The sequence below is a fragment of the Protopterus annectens genome, chromosome 4.part0 (genome assembly GCF_019279795.1).
Source record: "Protopterus annectens isolate FY-2018-M chromosome 4.part0, PAN1.0, whole genome shotgun sequence".
NCBI classification, from domain to species: Eukaryota; Metazoa; Chordata; order Ceratodontiformes; family Protopteridae; genus Protopterus; species Protopterus annectens.
This window is the reverse complement of record NC_056733.1, coordinates 773454943-773474446: the sequence shown is the minus strand read 5'-3', so window position 1 is coordinate 773474446 and position 19504 is coordinate 773454943. Positions and strand designations below refer to the sequence as shown.

The 19504-nt window shown below is 41.6% G+C and overlaps 1 protein-coding gene across 5 annotated transcripts in view; it reads left to right on the top strand.

Annotated features, from left to right (window-relative positions):
- LOC122799579 (clathrin heavy chain 1-like) overlaps window positions 1-19504 on the top strand; it is a 1937764-nt gene that overhangs the window by 1179884 nt on the left and 738376 nt on the right. For all 5 annotated transcript variants that reach the window (XM_044068726.1, XM_044068727.1, XM_044068725.1 and 2 more), the window contains one exon: window positions 12098-12255. In XM_044068726.1, the coding sequence (XP_043924661.1) occupies window positions 12098-12255 (158 nt within the window). The remainder of the gene's footprint in view (window positions 1-12097; window positions 12256-19504) is intronic.

The following is a 19504-nucleotide window of genomic DNA, read 5'->3' as shown; positions in this document are numbered from 1 at the left end:
TTTGAGTCCTAAAACATAGAAATGCTAAAAACACGGGGCATGGTAAATTGCTTAAGTGGTGCTTGTACAGGTAAGGAAGTTGCAGAATAGTAAAGGGAAACTCAACAGAAGAACAGATATATTTAACCAAAGAAAAGATTAATGAACATTTAGACAAACTGGAGTGCGGTAGTAATTAAGCAAATGTATTTTGACAGTAAACTGAAATCACAAAATGTATTAGCTGAAAGCATGGGCAACAGAAAATAGACAGCTAAGACATCTAAACGTAAGATTGTAGGGTAAGGAAAATGTCTAGGGACCCAGAAGTATTGAAGATATTCAGGAGGTGTAATGAAATCCTGTATAAATCAGAGGACCTGGTAACTTTGTATATATTCATCAGTGTTTTATATTTTGACACACTAAGGTATGTCAACATATGGGAATTGATTTTTTATATACGATGTTTGATAGTTTGTCATTACTCAAACTAACATGTGATTTGGTTAAGCCTGTTTATATATAAAGGTAGGGCATGGAAATACAGATGATGTCTAAATTAAATATTATAGGTTTTAATAATAGTTTCGTTTATGGTTTAAATTGATTTTGTATTTTTGTATATAGTCAAGTATATTATAATAAGTTTCATAGACTGCATATTTGCTCAGAATGTTGCAGCTATAGTGAGATGCCGTTCCCCTTTTAAAATAATTCATTAGATTGTCTTAATTGACGCTCCTGATTGAATGATTGGTGAATGACTTTGTATATAAGGACAGAAGTTTTAAATTTAATTGTAACCTGATGAAGCGCACCAAGGTGGTGCGTGAAAGCGCTTGTTCTCCTTGTTAAAATAAATTATCATTTTTACATCGTGGTGGTTCCTTGCAGTTTTTCTACTCATTCATTATTTGGCGTTGGAAGGAACCTTTGGATGGTCATTTTCTGCTTATTGCTGCTACTTCTACTGTTTGTTTGCTTTTTTGACCAGCACACGATGGATTCTCTTAACATAGAGCTTGACTATAATCCGGTAGGTACAAGCGGTACCGAGGACTGGAACATCTTGTTTCACCAGCAGGAAAATCCTTTGCTTAATTTTGATATCAAATGCAACGCTCCACATGTTGTAATGCAAGACACTGAGAACCTAGAGGATTTTTATGGGTCACTGAGAACCTTGGAAAATGATTTGTACAAGCTTCATCGGCTCATATGGCAGAGAAGACACATGGAGGCTTGTTTGCATTTTAAGGTGGTGCCACGTGGCATGCGAGTCCTGTGTATGCCAAGCTATGGGGACAGCCACCCAGAACTACTGCGAAGATGGCAGCAGCTGAATATTGACTTGGTGCCAAGTATATTAATTTATTAATCGAGTATTTCTCTCCTATTGAAGCAGACTTGATTGCCAAGGTGGAGGGTGAGCATAAATGTTTAACATCAAATTACAAAAGTGAACTGTGTGTTTCTAAACTTAACATGCTTAGGCAGCTCACACAGTACAGTAATAGACTTGAGCAAATCAAGCTTAAAAAGTTGAAGCTGGATTGCCAGGACTTTCAATTGGGCCGTATTTTTGTATGGCCGAGGGTCAACAGAAATGAAGCTGAACCTGTTAACATAACTAGTGCTTCTCAAATGAATACGTCAGAGTTGATAACTCATGTTGACACATCGGATGAACTTTCCGTAATTAAAGAGCTTATGGGAGATGCAGTAAACAGAGAACTACCCTCTACCAATGTCTCTCTTCCATGCAATCAACAGGGTTTAAAAATCAATGAAGTGCTAGGAGCAAGACCGAAGTTCAATGGCAACATAGTTACTGATTTAACAACATCTGTTCTTCCTTTAAACCTCCCGCTCCCTTACAAAAGCAGAGCGCCTGCGCGCTCGACAAGCAGAGGCAAGAGGAAATTTTCGGGAGAAACACCGGAACCAAGGAGAAAAGACAAGGAACTGAATACTTTGTTTTTTAACCTTACCTCCAGAGAATTTACAGCTGATGAACAATCCCTTCTCATCAAAGGTCTATCATTTATTCCTTCCAGAGGAAGTGAGCTCTCTGAAACCCTGATAGCGCTTCGCCTTTTTGCGAGGAAGCTATCACTCAAGGTACTGTTCTCAGATTTCACGAATAATGAGTTAGCTTATGAATCACAAGTTTGTAAAAGGAAAAGTTTATTTATGCCACCTATGCCTAATATGGTAGAGTGTTTTCTGCGCTCATGTGAGCATGACTTTTATATATATTATAAAGAGAAAAAGCATAAAGGCATTTATGTTAATCTAAGTGGTTCACAGAAATGCTGCCTTGATAAACTTCGTGATAATGATGAGATTGTATTTAAACCAGCGGACAAAGGAGGAGGGGTGGTTGCTATGGACACCTCCCTATATGTGGAGTTAATGTGTGAAATGCTAAGCAATGATTCAGCTTATAAGCTAATAGACAAAAAGCAAGTGGAATCTCTAGTGAGGGGAGTGCATGATACTGTTTATGATTTGCTAATGAGCAGAAGTATAGATAAATGCCTGTATGATTTTTTATTAATAGACTCTCCCTTAATACCCATAATCAAGGGACTCCCAAAAATGCATAAAGGGTTACATCCACCTCCTCTATGCCCCATAGTATCTGGCAGGCATTGGGTGACAGAGAATGCCTCGGTATTTATACAGTCCAAATTAGGTCCGTTGGTGAATTTGGTTCCAACAATCTTGAAAGACTCTTATGGGTTGATACAAGACTTAAAACAAGATTCTTTATGCAAATACATATATAGGAATACACTGATGGTAACATTAGATATCAAAAATCTGTTTACAAGCATCCCTAATGATTTTGGCCTTGAGGCTATAAGGGAATGCCTGCATACACATGGTACTATGGATAATAATGATCAAATGTTAGTTTGCAACCTGCTGGATATGGTATTAAATAATAACATCTTTTTGTTTCGTGATCAAATATATGCACAAACATGGGGAGTGGCCATGGGCACTCCCTGTGCAAATGCATATGCAAACTTGGTCATTTATCAGTGGGAAAGGAGGTTTATTTTTGGTAATGAGAGATTTAAGAATATCATTTTATACAGGCGTTTTGTGGACGACATCCTTTTGTTTTGGAACAGTGATGAAGATTCGCTGCATGAGTTTGTAGCATACATGGAATCCACCACCTCATTTCTGAAATTTACTTTTGAGTATTCGTTCCATAGTGCGAATTTTTTGGATATCACACTTACTAAGGATGTTAATAATAAAATCACTACATTGCTATACAGGAAGCCATGCTGGAGGAATGGCATCCTTCATTTTGACAGCATGCACCCCCGCTATATTTTTCGAAATGTAATAAAAGGTCAAATAGTTAGAATCTCAAGGCTTTGTAGTAAACATGTGGATATGCTCAGCCTAGTAGATTTTCAAAAAAGCTGTTTTGTTGATAGGGGTTATCCTTTTACCCTAGTGAATGATTTAACTTTGACTGCATTAGAGACCCCCACCTATAGGAAAAAGGAGGTTTTAAATACTGCTCTGGAAGGAATAAGATGGTATTACCTTTTGGTATTAAATATACGAATGATGTAGATCACATCATGAATATTATACGGAACAACTGGAAGATCCTGCTTCTTGACTCGAATTTGTCACAAATAGTGGGGGGCAAACCAGTATTCAGGTTTAGTAATAGCTTAAACCTTAAGAGATTACTTTGCAATGAAAAAATGAAATCTCAGCAATTGGATATCAGAGTAAGGTATAAGAAGGGTACATACCCTTGCACAAAATGTAGTATATGTAAATATATATCCAAGACTCAAATATTTGAGGTCCCGGGTGTTAACATAGTTTTTAAGCCGACACTCTATGCCACTTGTGATACAAATAATGTCATATACTTAGCCACATGTGACTCATGTGAAGCATACTACGTGGGTATGACTTCACGAAGGCTTAAAGATCGTGTGTACAATCACGTATATGACATTAGGAAGGGAAATACTACCATTGCGCTGGCTAAACATTGCCAGCAGTTCCTCCAGCATGTTTTCAAATTTAGAGTGATCCAAATGGTACATAAGAATAAAAGAGAGGGTGATTTAATAGGTACTCTTGAATTATATGAGTTAAGATGGATATTAAACTTTAGAGCCCATATAGAACCCGGTCTAAACTCAACACTTAGTATTCGACCGGCTCTATTAGGGAATGGATGAAGAAATCTTCACCCAGTTCCATCCTGCTCTTTACTGTGCTTATAGCTTGCACACATAGTGGTCTTGTTAGTCATATTAATTTATTTCGTTCTGGTCATTGATTAATTTATCATATTTTGATTAAGATTATATTTTTACAAATGAATATGAAGCATAGAGTTTCATATAAGTATTTTGAGTTTATTTAAAGATTTTATTTATTAGTGATGGATTGATATTTGATTTTTATATATTGTTTTATTAACAGTTATTTAGTGAGGTGTTATGTAGTGCATCAATATTTCTAATTAGGTTAGTGTTTAGACTAACCAAATCAGCATTTTTAGGGTTTGTGCTATGCTATTTGTCATGTATATATCCTGTGTGTTTAATACACAACTTTGTATATATTCATCAGTGTTTTATATTTTGACACACTAAGGTATGTCAACATATGGGAATTGATTTTTTTATATACGATGTTTGATAGTTTGTCATTACTCAAACTAACATGTGATTTGGTTAAGCTTGTTTATATATAAAGGTAGGGTATGGAAATACAGATGATGTCTAAATTAAATATTATAGGTTTTAATAATAGTTTCGTTTATGGTTTAAATTGATTTTGTATTTTTGTATATAGTCAGGTATATTATAATAAGTTTCATAGACTGCATATTTGCTCAGAATGTTGCAGCTATAGTGAGATGCCGTTCCCCTTTTAAAATAATTCATTAGATTGTCTTAATTGACGCTCCTGATTGAATGATTAGTGAATGACTTTGTATATAAGGACAGAAGTTTTAAATTTAATTGTAACCTGATGAAGCGCACCAAGGTGGTGCGTGAAAGCGCTTGTTCTCCTTGTTAAAATAAATTATCGTTTTTACATCGTGGTGGTTCCTTGCAGTTTTTCTACTCAGGACCTGGTAACTTAGTGCAAGGAACAATTAGAAACATTTGAGACAACTGAATTTGTCAGTAATAAGGGATAAGGAGTCAGGACACTTAATTGCACAGATAGGGATGCAGTAAGAGGGATTCATATCCAGTCAACAGGAAAATGTCCTGGAAGAGATGACATCTTTATGGGTATCTTGAAGCTGTGTGGGCAGAACCTAATAAGGATCTAACGTGTTAATCAGTATTTTGAATGCTGGGAAAGTGCCTAAACTCAGAAGTACAGTGGTGGCAGTGTTACTAAAGGTGGGTGGAGACCCAACAAGACTCTCTTTAATAGTAGATCAGTTTTGATTATTAAACGATGATTACAGAATGTTTACGGCAATATTGGCTGAGTATGTCAAAATGTTTACCAAGACTGATGGATGTGGATCAGTTAAATAAGGAACCAGAGGTCAGTAATGTACCACAACTGCTAAGTCTAGATGCAGACAAATCGTCCCAACAGACTGTGTCAAATTATGAGCAGAGAAGTGGTGGGATTTGGACTCCTCCCCCAGCCCCCCCCCCCCCCCCCACAAAAAAAAAGTGTACTGAAAATATATGAAAGATCAGTGGTACAACTGAAGTGTGTGTGTAGGGGCGGTGGGGGGCTCCTTCAGATTGCTTTTGAGCAAGAGAGCCATGTAGGGATGCCTGCTGATCCCATTTTTGAGCAGTATCTGGAGGAGTTGGCTATGAATGCAAGAGGTTCACAAATTCAGGGTTACAACTGTTATATGGATTGCCTTGATGGAAACGGGAATTGTTTGCAGATGACATTGTGTTGTACTTGACAAAATCTGAACAGGATATCCTTTTTTCTAAATATATTGACCCAGTTGCAGTTGCTCTGGGTTTTAAGTTAAAACAAAAAGGATAGCAGTGAATTGCGCACTTACCCATTAGTTAATCCTGCAGTATCCATATTTATGGAAGCACAGCAATTATGTTGACCAAACAAAACACATTGGCAGCTAAAAGATATGTGGGAGGAAGTTAAACAAAAGATAGTTAAAAAGTTAACAGACTAAATGACTGTGGGTTTGGTCAGTAAGATGGCAAGCAGTGAGAAAAATGTTTGTCTATCTAGTATTATATATACATGGACTTGGGTGTGAGTAGGAGCTGGCTGAAGAGGGTTGGGAGTAAGTGACTGTTGCCAGCTCACCCATCCTGAGGGAGGAAAATGTGTTGGCTTGTCACTTGATTGACACCTGGCAGGAACATGGGCGTAGGAAACACAAGGTTCCATTGTGCAAGATGTGTATTGCAAGGATTTAGCATGTGGAAGCACATTCCTTTGCAATGGCAGCATGCTGCAGATGATATCTGCTAAGATGAAGGATAGGTTGCTCTGCAGAAAAGATAAGCTGCCCTGCTCCCTACTCATGCGACTCTTGCTGCTGTGAGTGAGTGGGCTCATTGGACTTTCCATGGCAGGAGAGCTGTTGCCTTCCCCAAGAATGCTGGTCTCCTGTCCCTATGTAACCAGCAGGTGACTTGGTTGCAGGTAGGAAAGCCATCAGGCTAGGTCCTATTGGTGATGCAAATAAAGAGCCAAGATATTGGAAGCAGATGAACCAAAAGAGATGGGAAAGGTAATAGATTGGGAAATATATTAACATCAGTTTTAAGTTGTATGCTAGAATCTGCTTAACATGTCAAGTGTTTGATAGAGTACAAACCAATCAAACAGACAAGGGAGAGTTGCAGAGTAAAATTCTGGCACTTTTAAAATTTATAGTAGAGCTGCGAATAATCGTTGGAGCATACAGAATACCCCAAGATAACTACAAAAATCAGAAGATTTAGACTGGGAAAAGTGAATTACAAAAGAGCAAAGAAGAAATCTGCAGGGTACCTTAGTATGCAGCAGAACCTGGACTGTTTAGAATATTAACCTGGCAAAGTCTTCACGGGTATTTTACACCTCAGGTAGTCTTCCTAAAACCTCTCCTGAAATGGGAGTAGATGTTGACATGGTAAGCAAGAAAACTGGGAAAATATTTTTGAGGTTGTTCTGACTTCACTGATTTAAAAAAAATCTATACAAAATGTTCTTGCACAGTTAAGTGTGTGGACATGTAAGGAAATTATATACTTCATTTAGAACATAAGATTAGAAGTGCCAGAGGACAGTAAGGCTCTGAGTTTTCTGATGCTGGCAGACAAAAAAGCAGTTACAAGAAAACAGAAGGCAGAATCTAAACTAACATAAGGAGCTTTATTTGAATATTCTGAAAAAAAGGAAGGAAAGGAGATGAGATATTTGAATGTGAGGGTGCTAATTGTATTTAATCAAATGTCAGTTATGGGAACATCACATGCAAAATATGAGAAATTCTGGCAGGTAAAAGGCAAGACTAAAATGTTAGAAGTTGTGAATAAAACTGAATCAAAATGTTAAGAGAATGTTGATTTCATGTTCAGTAAAGTTTTATTAAATGTTTGCAGGAAAGAACTGTGAAACAAAATGTTAAGGGAATGTTGATTTCGTGTTCAATAAAATTTTATTAAATGTTTGCAGGAAAGAACTGCATATAGGAAGTGTATTGCTGTGGTTACATTTCATTTGATATAAAATGCATTGGAAAAAAAAAGGCGCATGTAAACCTATTTGATTCATAACTGTTCTGCACCCCTGCAAAAACTTTTGGAAATGTATTTAATGTGTGACATTTTCAGTGAAATGCATTTCAATGTTTAATGGTTTTGATGTAAGGCATTGTAGAACAAATGGGCTACTGTATTTTTTTTTAAATATATAAATGCTCTCTCTAGTTCAAATTAAGCTCTACCCTAACCCGCTAACCCTATTGATGACGAATCAGTGTATCTTGAGACCTTTGGTTCCCGACCTTCCACATCCTGGCTGACACCGCCTTATGGCCAGCTCTTGGGGGTCATATCCTGGAAAGCCTGGACCTGCCCGGATTCAGTGGAGCCTGTCCCGAGTAGGCCAAACAAATCTGACTGCTCTGGAAGAGAAGTCCTTTGTTTCTAAGGGAGTTCCTGTTGATGCTGTGGTGGTAGCAGCGGCCACGAAAAAGGAGTTGTCAGAGACTTCTTCTAATATCTATCCTCCTAATGAGTCCAGGATGATGGATAGGTATGGAAAGCGTACCTTCTCTTCAGCGGCATTTACCTTAAGATTGCTGAATTACCTGTCCCATTTTACTAGACTTGAAAGGGATCTCCTGAAGGAGTTGGGAGAGACCCTTCAGGGTTCAGTAGCTTTGGGATCCACGGATAAGGTGTCTGCGGAGCTCTCCACCCTTACATCGATAGCTAACTCCTCCATAAGGCTGATTTCCTATGCAGCAGACGGAGCAAGCAGGGCAGCCGCAGCAGGAATTTCTCTTAGGAGATGTTACTAGATGAGTCTATGTAACTTCGCAGAATCCTTTAAAGTCTTTTACCAACGTCCCCTTTGATGGTTCAACTCTTTTTGGACTGCAGGTAAAAGAGACTTTGACCAGGTGCGTCCAGGAAGGAAAAACCTTATCTGCTGTCGGAGACCGTCTCTCCCTTCCTTCTAGACCCTATCCCAAGGGTCAAACAGGATGGAAAACGTGGTTCCGTAAATCTCAAAAAGGTTTCCCTCCGGCACAAGGTCAAACCCCCACCCCCCCCTAGAGGCAGAGGGGGAGGATATAACGGAAGACGCCGTCCTCACTGCAGAGGAGGTCCACAACATCAGGGAGATGGAGAAACTTTCTCTGATCGTCCCTTCCATCGCCCCTGAGGGGTTTGCCAGACTGTCCATCTCTGGAGGCAGTCGGGGGTCATCTTTCACTGTACCCAAGAGCCTGGCTAAACATTTCCCAAGTTCATTGGGTACAAACCATAATATCCAGAGGTTACCTGATTCCCTTTGTTTCCGATCTCCCGGTAAGCAGGTCTCTGCCAGACGTGCCACCCATTCAACTAGACCGTGCAACATCAGAGGTCATCTCATTGCTGCAAAAAAAGTCATCCAAGAATTCCCCCACAGAGCAAATAGGATCCGGAACTTACTCTCAATTCTTTTTAGTTCCAAAAAAGACACTGGACCTGAGATCAGTTCTAGATCTCTGCAAACTCAAGTCTGTAAAGAAATCAAGGTTCCGAATGATCACTCTGCAGTCGATATTTCCCTTTATCGGGAAAGACAATTGGTTGTGTTCAATAGATCTTCAGGATGTGTACTACCACTTCAAAATGGACAGGCGCTCCAGAAGGCACCTAGCTTTCGGCTGTGAGCCAGTCATTTTCAATTTCGAACACAGCCCTTTGGTCTCACTACAGCCCCCAGAGTGTTCACCAAATGCATGGCAGTGGTAACGGCTCACCTGAGACGTCAAGGATTCCAGGTGTTTCCATACCTAGACAAGCACCAACTAATCAGAACCAGAGACGAGACACTATCCTTGTGCGCCAGATTAGGCATTGCAATAAACCTAAAAAAAATCAGCCTCATCTCCATCGCAGTACATTGTATTCTTAGATTCAACAACCTTGACAGCAAAACTGACACCAGAAAGGATAGAATCATTACACGACCAAGTCAGATTCTTGCTGAAAAGAGGCAAAGTACAGGCCACTTCCTAAGGTATGTTCTGAGCATAATCTCAACACAACTATCAAAAACTACCAGTTTTCTTTCCAAATCATACTAATAAATCAGAATACAGACTACCCAATTGGACATGCACAGAATTCTCAGGTTTTACCGCACAGGACTAAAGAATTTAGAAAATCAGACCAATTACGTGTTTCCTTTTCCAACAAAAATAAAGGCTTGCCTGTTTCTAAGGTTACCCTTTCTAAATGGCTTTCAGAATGCATTTCATTTGCTTACAAAGCTGCTGGCAAACAGTTACCAAACAAAGTAAAAGGCCATTCAACAAGAGCAGTATCAACCTCGTATGCCTTTAGTTCTAGGCTCCCAATTGATACTATTTGTGCAGCAGCTACTTGGGCAATACCTCATACCTTTGTCACTCATTACAAATTGGATTTGGCCTCCTGGGGCAAGTCGTCCTTTGGGTCCACTGTGCTGAAAAGTCTCTTTGCTTGAGCCACCCGGGATAAAGGTGCTAGGGACGCTGTCCCATCCAGTAAGAATTATGGCGAGATAGGACTAAATAACATACAGGAGTTATGTACTTACCATAACTTTACATGTTTGTAGTCCATTTCGCCTGCATTCTTGTGTCCAACCTTCCTTCCCCCTTCCTGTTTCTCGGAGGAACTGGTGGACTATACATTATGCTGTCTGGCCTGGTTGTAGTTGTCCTTTCACCTGGCATGGATAGTAATACACAGTGTTCTGTCTGTATGTGCAGAGTTATTGATAGTTTACTGACTATTATGTACCTATTTACTTTTTTGGAAACAAGATCTGGGGAATTGCCGTGAGGCACCATGGGATAGGGGCTAGCCTTGAGCCAGTAAAAGCTCTCGAGCTTTAGTATCGGCTGAGTCAGAGCTGAGAATCTGCTCCGAAACCATCCAGCAAGAATGTAAGCGAGATGGACTACAAACATGGTACGTGTTATGGTAAGTACATAACTTCTTTTTAGTCAGTTTTCTTCTAATAACTTACTGCTCTTTTTTTTTGGGGGGGGGGGGACTATTGCTTCTAGTCAAGCCTCTTCTGAGGACTTATTTCATCTAAAATTTGTTAACCAGGGTAAAGCAGTAGTTACAAATGACCAATTTCAGTCTCAGCCTGGGCAATACTGGAGGAGGATGCAAGGACAGAGCAGTTGTCACAAGTAACCTATTTCAGTCTCAGCCTATTTCAGTCTCAGCCTGGGCAATACTGGAGGAGGATGTAAAGAAAGTGATGTTGGCATGCAGTATTTTTTTTAACTAGTATAGAAAACAGTGGTATATAGCAGTAAGTATTTACTTGCCACAGGGCTTGAATCTTGTTCCTGGTGAAAGGATTTGCCATTCTCTGCCTGTCCCCCCTTTGTCACATGTATGTTATTGCCTGTGTTTTCCTGTAGGCTATTGGATAGATAACCTTGTCTACTTGTAGGCTGTTTTGCAAGTTTTACCTTTATAAAAATTCTTGTTTGCTATCTTAGTATGTGGCTTTTTTTCTTGGCTGCCCTCATACCTTTTCGTAGAAGATGGATTGAGCTATCTCTGCCTTTCATCTAGTCTGTTCTTCATGCTTTCTTTCAGATCTACGCTGTACTTGTGAAATATTTTAAGGGCTAGTTAGTCCTGTTTGTCTTTTGGAGATATTTCCTTGTTTGTAGTCCCATTCAATAGCTAATATTAGTTTTTTTGCATAGGTATTGGAAGATGGATAGAGTCCTCTCACATACTGAAGTTATGTGCTTGCTATTGATGTGTAGGAATAAAGTCCGTCTTCCTCCATGACCTATCCCTCCTTTTTTCTGCCTTCTGGCTAAGTTTTTTTCCTCCTGTTGAGTTCTGTGTTGTGCTTTCCATGGGCTATCGGAGATCTGGGAGGAGTTTTTTGTTTCCAGGCACTAAATTTTTGGTAAAGGAAGGGAAGAGTGCTTGGCCGTGAAAAGTTTTGGGTTCCAAACGGCCAGAGTCCTGCTGGCCTCTAGTCCTCATGTAGAATTATGGTAAGCACATAACTTTCAGTTTAATAAAAATGGAGAAAAATCTTCAGCTGGAGTAAAGGCACTGAATGTAATTTTTTGTAATGTATTTTTGAGTAACTTAAGTTGACAGCAGATAAGAGTTCTTTTAAAACACACAAAGCTGCACTACATGTAATCAACAGCATGGGACCTGGGAAGGCCTGCTGCTAACCTCCAGAGTTGTGTGAAGTTTTTGCCCCTTTAAAGTTTGTGTCAAAGCTTATTTTGATGCATCTGTTTCTTTTATTTAAATTACAGTGTGCACATTTTAGGTGTTCAGGATAAAATAATGAAAACTCTGGGCGCTGCATGACATTGCTTACCTCTGAATTTTGTTTGGCTTTATAGACAGCTGGGAAGATTTGGTTAAATTCCTTCAAATGGCCAGGAAAAAGGCAAGGGAATCCTATGTGGAAACAGAGCTGATTTTTGCTTTAGCAAAGACCAACAGACTATCGGAGCTGGAAGAATTTATTGCTGGTCCTAACAATGCTCATATCCAGCAGGTGGGTAACCTTCCAATTTACACTTCAAGAAGCATAACATTTGAGTTGAGCAGAAGTGGTGTCTTCATGAAATATATAGATGCTTGTTTTTCAGTATTTTCTTGGTTTTGTAACTTTCCTGGACTGTGGTCTGTTTGTCCATCTTTTTCTGTGTTGCTAATTCTTCAGAATCCCTTATCAGGTATTTTAATCCATTCCTGCTGTAATTAAGTGCATCATGATGACTAACTACACTAAGAATGTGGATCGGGTCTGGCTGACCCACATAATCAGCCTGCTTATGTTCTTCGTGTTTCACTGTTGCAGTCATCACATTTGGGTTTATCTGCCTGGAGGTCACCCTCAGCCGGCTTGAATACCAGAGTCTTTAGATTTCTGGGTCAGATGCTGTCACTTCTTCCATGACTTCAGGTCGTCAGGGGTATAAAACATGCAGCTGACGCCATTACATCAGTCTTTCTTGCCGTGCAGTGCCCGAAGCAGATGTTAGTGTTTCACTGTTGCAGTTCTAACCAATGGGTTATCTGGCTCCTGGTAGCCATCGGTCGGCCAGTATACCAAAGGTAAGTAAATGATTTCTGCTGTCTGTTGTAAAGGACGTCAGGACGTCCGATACAAAAGGAGGCAGCCGACGTCACTTCCTCAGTCTTCCTTGCCGCAGAGCCCGAAGCAAAAGTATTTCTTGCACGAGTGCCGGTCGGCAGTTTACCTTTTTCATTTCCAACTACAAATTTGAAGTCTACTACAGCTAAGTACCCCATTGAGGATCCTCTTTTCTTGCCTTAACGAATGTCAGAAAAGGTTAAGAATTGTCTTACCTGTGGAAAGCAGATTCCCCATAGAGATTTTCATTCCCATTGTATTTGTTTAGGCCTTGACCATGACTTTCCTAATTGTGATCTCTGTGCCTTCTTTAATCCGCGTACTATTCGTCGTCAGGCTAAGCTTTTAGCTAAACATTTTGGAGTTTGGCCTAAGTTTGTCGGTATGGCATCCGCTGGTCTTCAGGCTTCGGATATACCCAAGAAACGTAATGATAAGGACTGCGACAGGCTTCAGAAGGTTAAGTCCTCGGATGATGATGATAGGATGGTCGTCAGTCATGCGGTAGCCAGTGTGGCACCTTTGCAGCCCCTGCAGTCTGCGGATTTTCAACCACAGGCCTCGGTTGAGACCATTTGAGTCCCCCAGTCCTTCGGCCTCCATTTTGCCTTCTGATCTCTCGCCTCTTCAGCTGGATCCGGAGCTGCTAAACTGACGCTGGTGTCTGAGGCCTCTCTTCTTCGTTCAGAAAGCAAGCTTTTACCGACTACCTCTTCTGCGACTTCAGTGGTTGCCAGGCCTCTTGAGTCCTTTAGTCTTGCAGGTAAATCTTCCAGGTATAAGCCTGTGAAAAAGCAGGCTCCAGTTTCTTCACGTTCCCCTCAATCCCTGATGGTGAAAATGGCTAATGATCTTTTGACTCTTATTAGAGGTTCACAGCCTCCTCCTCCTAAAAGGAGCAGAGATGTTTCTCCTGAGGTTTTGTCTTTTTCTGGCTCTGATTCTTCTAGCATTTCTGCTGATGAAGAGGAAGTGTCACAGGCTTTTTCTCCTTTTGAGGATTCATATGCAGAGGAGTCCATCCCTTCTGCCTCTCCCCCAGAGGATTTCTTTTTTGGTGATGCTTTGAATACTCTCAGGGAGCATTTTAAATGGGAAAGTCAGGACTATCCCCAATCTAAGAAAAGGATGAGGGAGTTTTTGGATTTACCTCAGCACAAGCCTCTGGCTATTCCCCCAGTGTTGGAAGTGGTTGATGATGTTTTCCTGGAAAATTCCTTAACTTCAAATTCGGTTCCTCTTGTTCCCAGGAAACCTGACGGGTACTATAAGAGTCCCTGATTCTCATCTGTTTCTTTCCAGGAATCCTTTGGCTGATCCTGAGGTAATTGCTCAAGGCCCTAAAGTCGTCCTGACAGGGAATCTAGGAACCTAGATAGGTGGGGTAAAAACGTTTATACCTCTGCCACTCTTGCTATTAGGTCTACTAATTGTCTTTTTCATATGCTGAAGTACCAACAACACACCTTGGAGGCTATTAAGTCTAGGATAGCAAGTGTGCCTCTTTTGGCAGAGAGTAAGGATATGCAGGATTTGCTGAATTCTGCCAGTCTTGTCAATAAACATTCTTTACATTGTGGTTTTGACATTCTAGAAGCCTCCTGCAGGGCTACAGCTACTGGATCTGTTATTAGAAGGCACGCTTGTCTCAGGGAACAGCCCCTTTCATAACCTGTCAAGGTTAAGCTGTTAGATGTACCTTTGCATAAGGACAGTCTTTTTGGCAGCAAAGCAGAGGAAGTGCTCAAGAAGATGGAGGATAAGGCCAAGTCTATGCAAACTATCTGAGTTGAACGTTTCATGATACCAGCAGACAGAACCGTTCGAGGACTAGAGGTTACAAATCTTCTAGAGGGCAGGCGGCTACCCTTCAAAGGTCTAAGTGTTGGCAGGCTTCCACTTCCAAGGCGGGAAGTTCTAAGCCTGCATCTCAATCAAAACACTCTCAATGACGTTATCCAACTTCTGTCTGTTTTTGCATGCCTGGAGAGTCCTTTAGGGGCTAGGTTGGCCCTTTTAGCAAATGTCTGGGCCACTGTCACGGACGACAGATGGGTACTCAGAACTGTATCCCTAGGCCACAAGTTTTCTTTCCACACCTTTCCACTTCCCAAAGGATTCCCGGATGCTCCTCCAAACCAAAGGGCAGAAGTAGAGAAATAAACTTTCTATGTTTTTTCTGGGGGCAATAGAATCAGTTGCTGCTCAGCAGGTAAGCCAGGGTTTCTATTCCAGACTTTTCCTAGTTCCAAAAAAAGAAGGCACCTGGCGTCCTGTCCTAGATCTGTCCATTTTGAACTCTTTCTTGGTAATTCCAAAGTTCAGAATGCTCACTCTGCATCAGTTGCTGCCAGTGTTAGAAAAGGATTCCTGGCTGGTAACTTTGGATTTCAAAGCTTATCTGCACATCCCTATCAGGGAAAGCTGCAGGCAATACCTTCTTTTCAGGGTGGGCAAGCAACATTATCAATCCTCTGCGCTGCCCTTTGGCTTATCTACTGCTCCCAGAGTTTTCACAAAGTGCCTGGCTCCAGTCATTGCTTTTTGCAGGCAGAAGAAAATTCAGATTTATCCATACCTGGATGACTGTCTGATTCAAGCAAATTCTCAGGAACAGCTGTTAAAGGATCTAGAATTCGTAAAGAGACTTCTCCCTTCCCTGGGTTGCACTCTCAACAAGGAAAAATCAAAAATGGTGCCATCCAAGGAGATAACATTTCTTGGAGTGAGTGTATACAGCCACCCATGTGATATATTTCACGCAGGAGAAGCAAACAACTCTTTCAGTTTACTTCAAGGACTTGGCAAGCCTGTCTCAGCTTCCCTGCAAGCTCTGGGATCCATGGCCTCTTGCATTCTCCATGATTCCATATGCAAGACTGCATATGAGGAAATTGCAGTGGTACCTCAAGAACATTTGGTGTCAACAAACACAGGACCTGGATATGATGATTCCTCTGCTTCCATGTCTGCAGACAGGGTTTCTATGGTGGGCAACAGCCTGTCTACAAAACAAAGGCATGCCTTTTCGCCCACCTCCTGCCACTCAAGTTCTTACCACAGATGCAACGGACCACGCCTGAGGAGCACACCTGGATGGCATATGCATACAGGGACGTTGGAATGCCCAGCAGATGCACCTGCACATAAATCTAAAGGAGTTGATGCAGTTCAGCAGGCCTTACTAGCTGTCAAGCATCTTCTTTCTCCAGGGACCCTGCTCGTCAGAACAGATAACACCACAGTCATATGTGGTACATCAACAATCAGGGAGGGACTCCTCTTTACCCCCTGTGCAGGCAGAGCATGACTCTTTGGTCCATAGCCATGTCCCTGGGCCTGCATTTTCTAGCTCAATTTCTTTCAGGAAGGCTGTGTTTTGGCAGACCAGTTGAGCAGACAAACCCTGGATCCTCACGAGTGGCAGCTGAGCAGAGCGGTCTTTTACAGCATCATTCAGTGTTGGGGCACACCGCAGGTGGATCTTTTTTCTCCTCCCCAGACATCCATATTCTACCTCTTTTTTGCACCAAACAGCATCACAGCAGAGCCTTGAGAGTGGATTCTCTGTCTTTCCCTTGGACGCTGCTGTCAGTTTATGCCTTCTCTCCTCTTCCTCCCAGAGTATTAATGAAGATCAGGGCGAACGACCAAGGACTATTCTCATAGCTCAGCGCTGGCCCAGACAGCATTGGTATCCACTGCATCTGAAGCCAGATCTTTTGGTTCAGGAAGGGGGAAGCATTCTACATCCTCCTCTTCAGTCTCTACATTTGGCAGCATGGCTCATTGTATAACTCCTCTTTTTGCTTCTTTCTTTTCCCAGCAGGTGGTTGACATGCTGAGGGAGGCCAGGAGGCCTAGCACTAGGAAGTCCTACACTGGCAAAAAGGGAAAGATTTGCTCATTGGATGCAGGCTAGAGGGGAATCTTCTTCTCATCCCACCCTTCCTCTAATCCTGGAATACCTGGCTGATTTGCTTCAGGTTGTTTTTTCTTTTTCCTGTATCAAGATCTATGCTTCAGGCATTTCTGCTCATTGTTCTTTTGAACAACCCATTTTTTCTCATCCCCTGTTGAAAATGTTTCTCAGAGGTGCTTGCAACTTAAAACCTCCCAAAAGGGCACCTACTCCAGCCTGGGATCTTAATTTTGTTTTAGAGAAACTCACTCTTCCTCCTTTTGAGCCAGCTGCCAATGTAGATTTAAAGTTTCTCTCTTGGAAAACTGCCTTTCCTCATGGAGATAAATTCAGCAAGGAGGGTTTCAGAGCTGCAAGCTTTGATGGCTGTGGAGCCTTATTTTCCATGCAGATAGGGTCTCTGTAAGAACCAACCCCTCCTTTACGCCAAAGGTGGTTTCCAGTCTGACTCTTAATCAGTCTGTACACCTTCCTACCTTCTTTCCTAATCCTCGAAATAGAGGTGAAAGGATCCTACATTCTCTTGATGTGCACAGACAACTCAGGTTTTACCTGGACAGGACTGAAGACCTTCGGAAATCAGCACAGTTATTGGTCAGTTTTGCCTCTGGAGCCCAGAGCAAGGCTATTTCTAAGCAAACCATTTCTAAACGGATTGCACATTGTATCACTTTTTGTTACTCCTTTCATGAGAAGGTTCCTCCTCAAGGGTTTAGGACCCACTCAGCTAGAGCAGCTTCCACTTCTGCAGCCTTTTTAAGGGGTGTCCCTACTAAAAACATTTTGGAGGCTGCCACATGGTCTTCTGTTCACACTTTCACAAAGTATTATAATTTGCCTTTGTTTTCTAGAGCCAGGGTAGGGTTTGCCACTGCTGATGTTCATCGTGTTTCACTGTTGCAGTCATTACACTAGGGTTATCCTGCTGGCAAGCTACCCACAGTCGGCCTGAATTCCAAAGTCCTGGTCCGGCGACGGTTGCTGTCGCCAGGGATATAAAATATGCAGCCGACACCATTTTCTTCAGTCTGTCTTGCCGCGTGGTGCCCGAAGCAAAAGCAGTTCGCAAGTGCCGGTCGGCCTACTCCTGAGATTTTCGAAATTGAATTTCAGATCCGAAGTCTTCTATAAAGCTAAGTACCCCGTTGAGGAAACTTTTTTCTTGCTCCAGACCGATGTCAGAAAAAGTTAACAGTTGTATTTCTTGTGGGAAGCAAATACCTCATAAGGATTTCATTCTTACTGTATTCCTTGCTTAGGCCCTGACCACGACGTTGCTAGTTGTCAGTTTTGTGCTAGATTTAACCAACGCACTGTTAAGCGTCTGTACGATTTTGCTTTTCATTACTTTGGCTGAAGGTTTAACTATATAATTCCATCGGAACAACAGACCGGAATTCATAAAAAGCGCAAGGAAAAAGAAAAGGACAGGCATCCGATGTCCAAAACCGACGAAGCCTCTTCTAGGCCAGTCGCCGGTTCTCAGTGAGGTGCTTTTGCAGCCCCTGACGCCCCGCTACCTCAGAGCCACAGGCCACCTCCGACTCCTACGTGGAGACAACTAGGCCTCTGGATACTCAAAGTATTGGGCCTTCGGAAACTAATCCCTCAGATGGGTCCGATGCTGCTGAGCAGGCATCGGCTTCTGAGGGTGTTTTCAGACCTATACACCTTTATATCAAGCCAACTTCAGCATCCAAGACAAAGACTTAAACAGTTTTAAAGACAAGTACAGCATTCTCCAGGACAGACTTCCATGCCTAAGAAACAGATACTCAAAATGGCCGAAGACCTAATTACTTTGATCAGGGTTTCCCATCCCCCTCCTGATGAGGCCTAGGCAAGATACTGAATACGATTCCTCTGGTCAGGTTTCCATTTCCTCTGACTCCTCTTCAGAACAGGGATACTCTATTCCTCCCTATGAGTATTCTGATGCTGAAGAATCTATTCCTTCAGCTTCTCCTCCTGAGGATTACTCATTTGGGGAAACCCTGCATACCATGAGGGAGCATTTCCCCTGAGAGAGCCAAGATTATTCAGATTCTAAGAAAAGGCTCAGAGACTTTCTTCTACTACCTCAGCACAGACCTCTTGTTATTCCACCTGTTCTAGACATTGTAGATGTATTTTCAGAGTCCGGTTACCTCCTGCACCTGTTAAGCCAGACAGATACTACAGGGTTCCAGACTCTCATAAATTTCTATATAAAAACACTGCTGCTGACCCATAAACTATTTCTCAGGGTCCCAGAGGGGTTAAGGCTGCTACTGAAAAAACCCTGTCCCCTCAGATAATTCTAGGGCACTGGACAGATGGGGGAAAAAAGTTTACACTTTTGCTACCTTGGCTGTAAGGGCTTTAAATTGTCAGTTTCATATGCTTAAATATCAGCAATACTTAATGTCTCTGTTAAAACAGAAAATGTTGACAAATTCTGAATGTTCTGAGAACAAGGAATTGCAGGATTTATTGCATGCAGCTGAACAAGTGGGAAAACATACTTTGCAATGTGGTTATGATTCACTGGAGGCCTCTTGCAGGGCCGCTGGAACAGGTTCTGTTATTAGAAGACATGCTTGGTTAAAGGAACAGACTCTGCCTGCCTGATCATGTTAAAGCAAAATTAATGGATGCTCCATTACAGTATGATACTTTGGTGTTAAGGCAGAAAAGGTGTTGAAGAAAATGGAGGATAAAGCTAAATCTATGTAGACAGTGAAG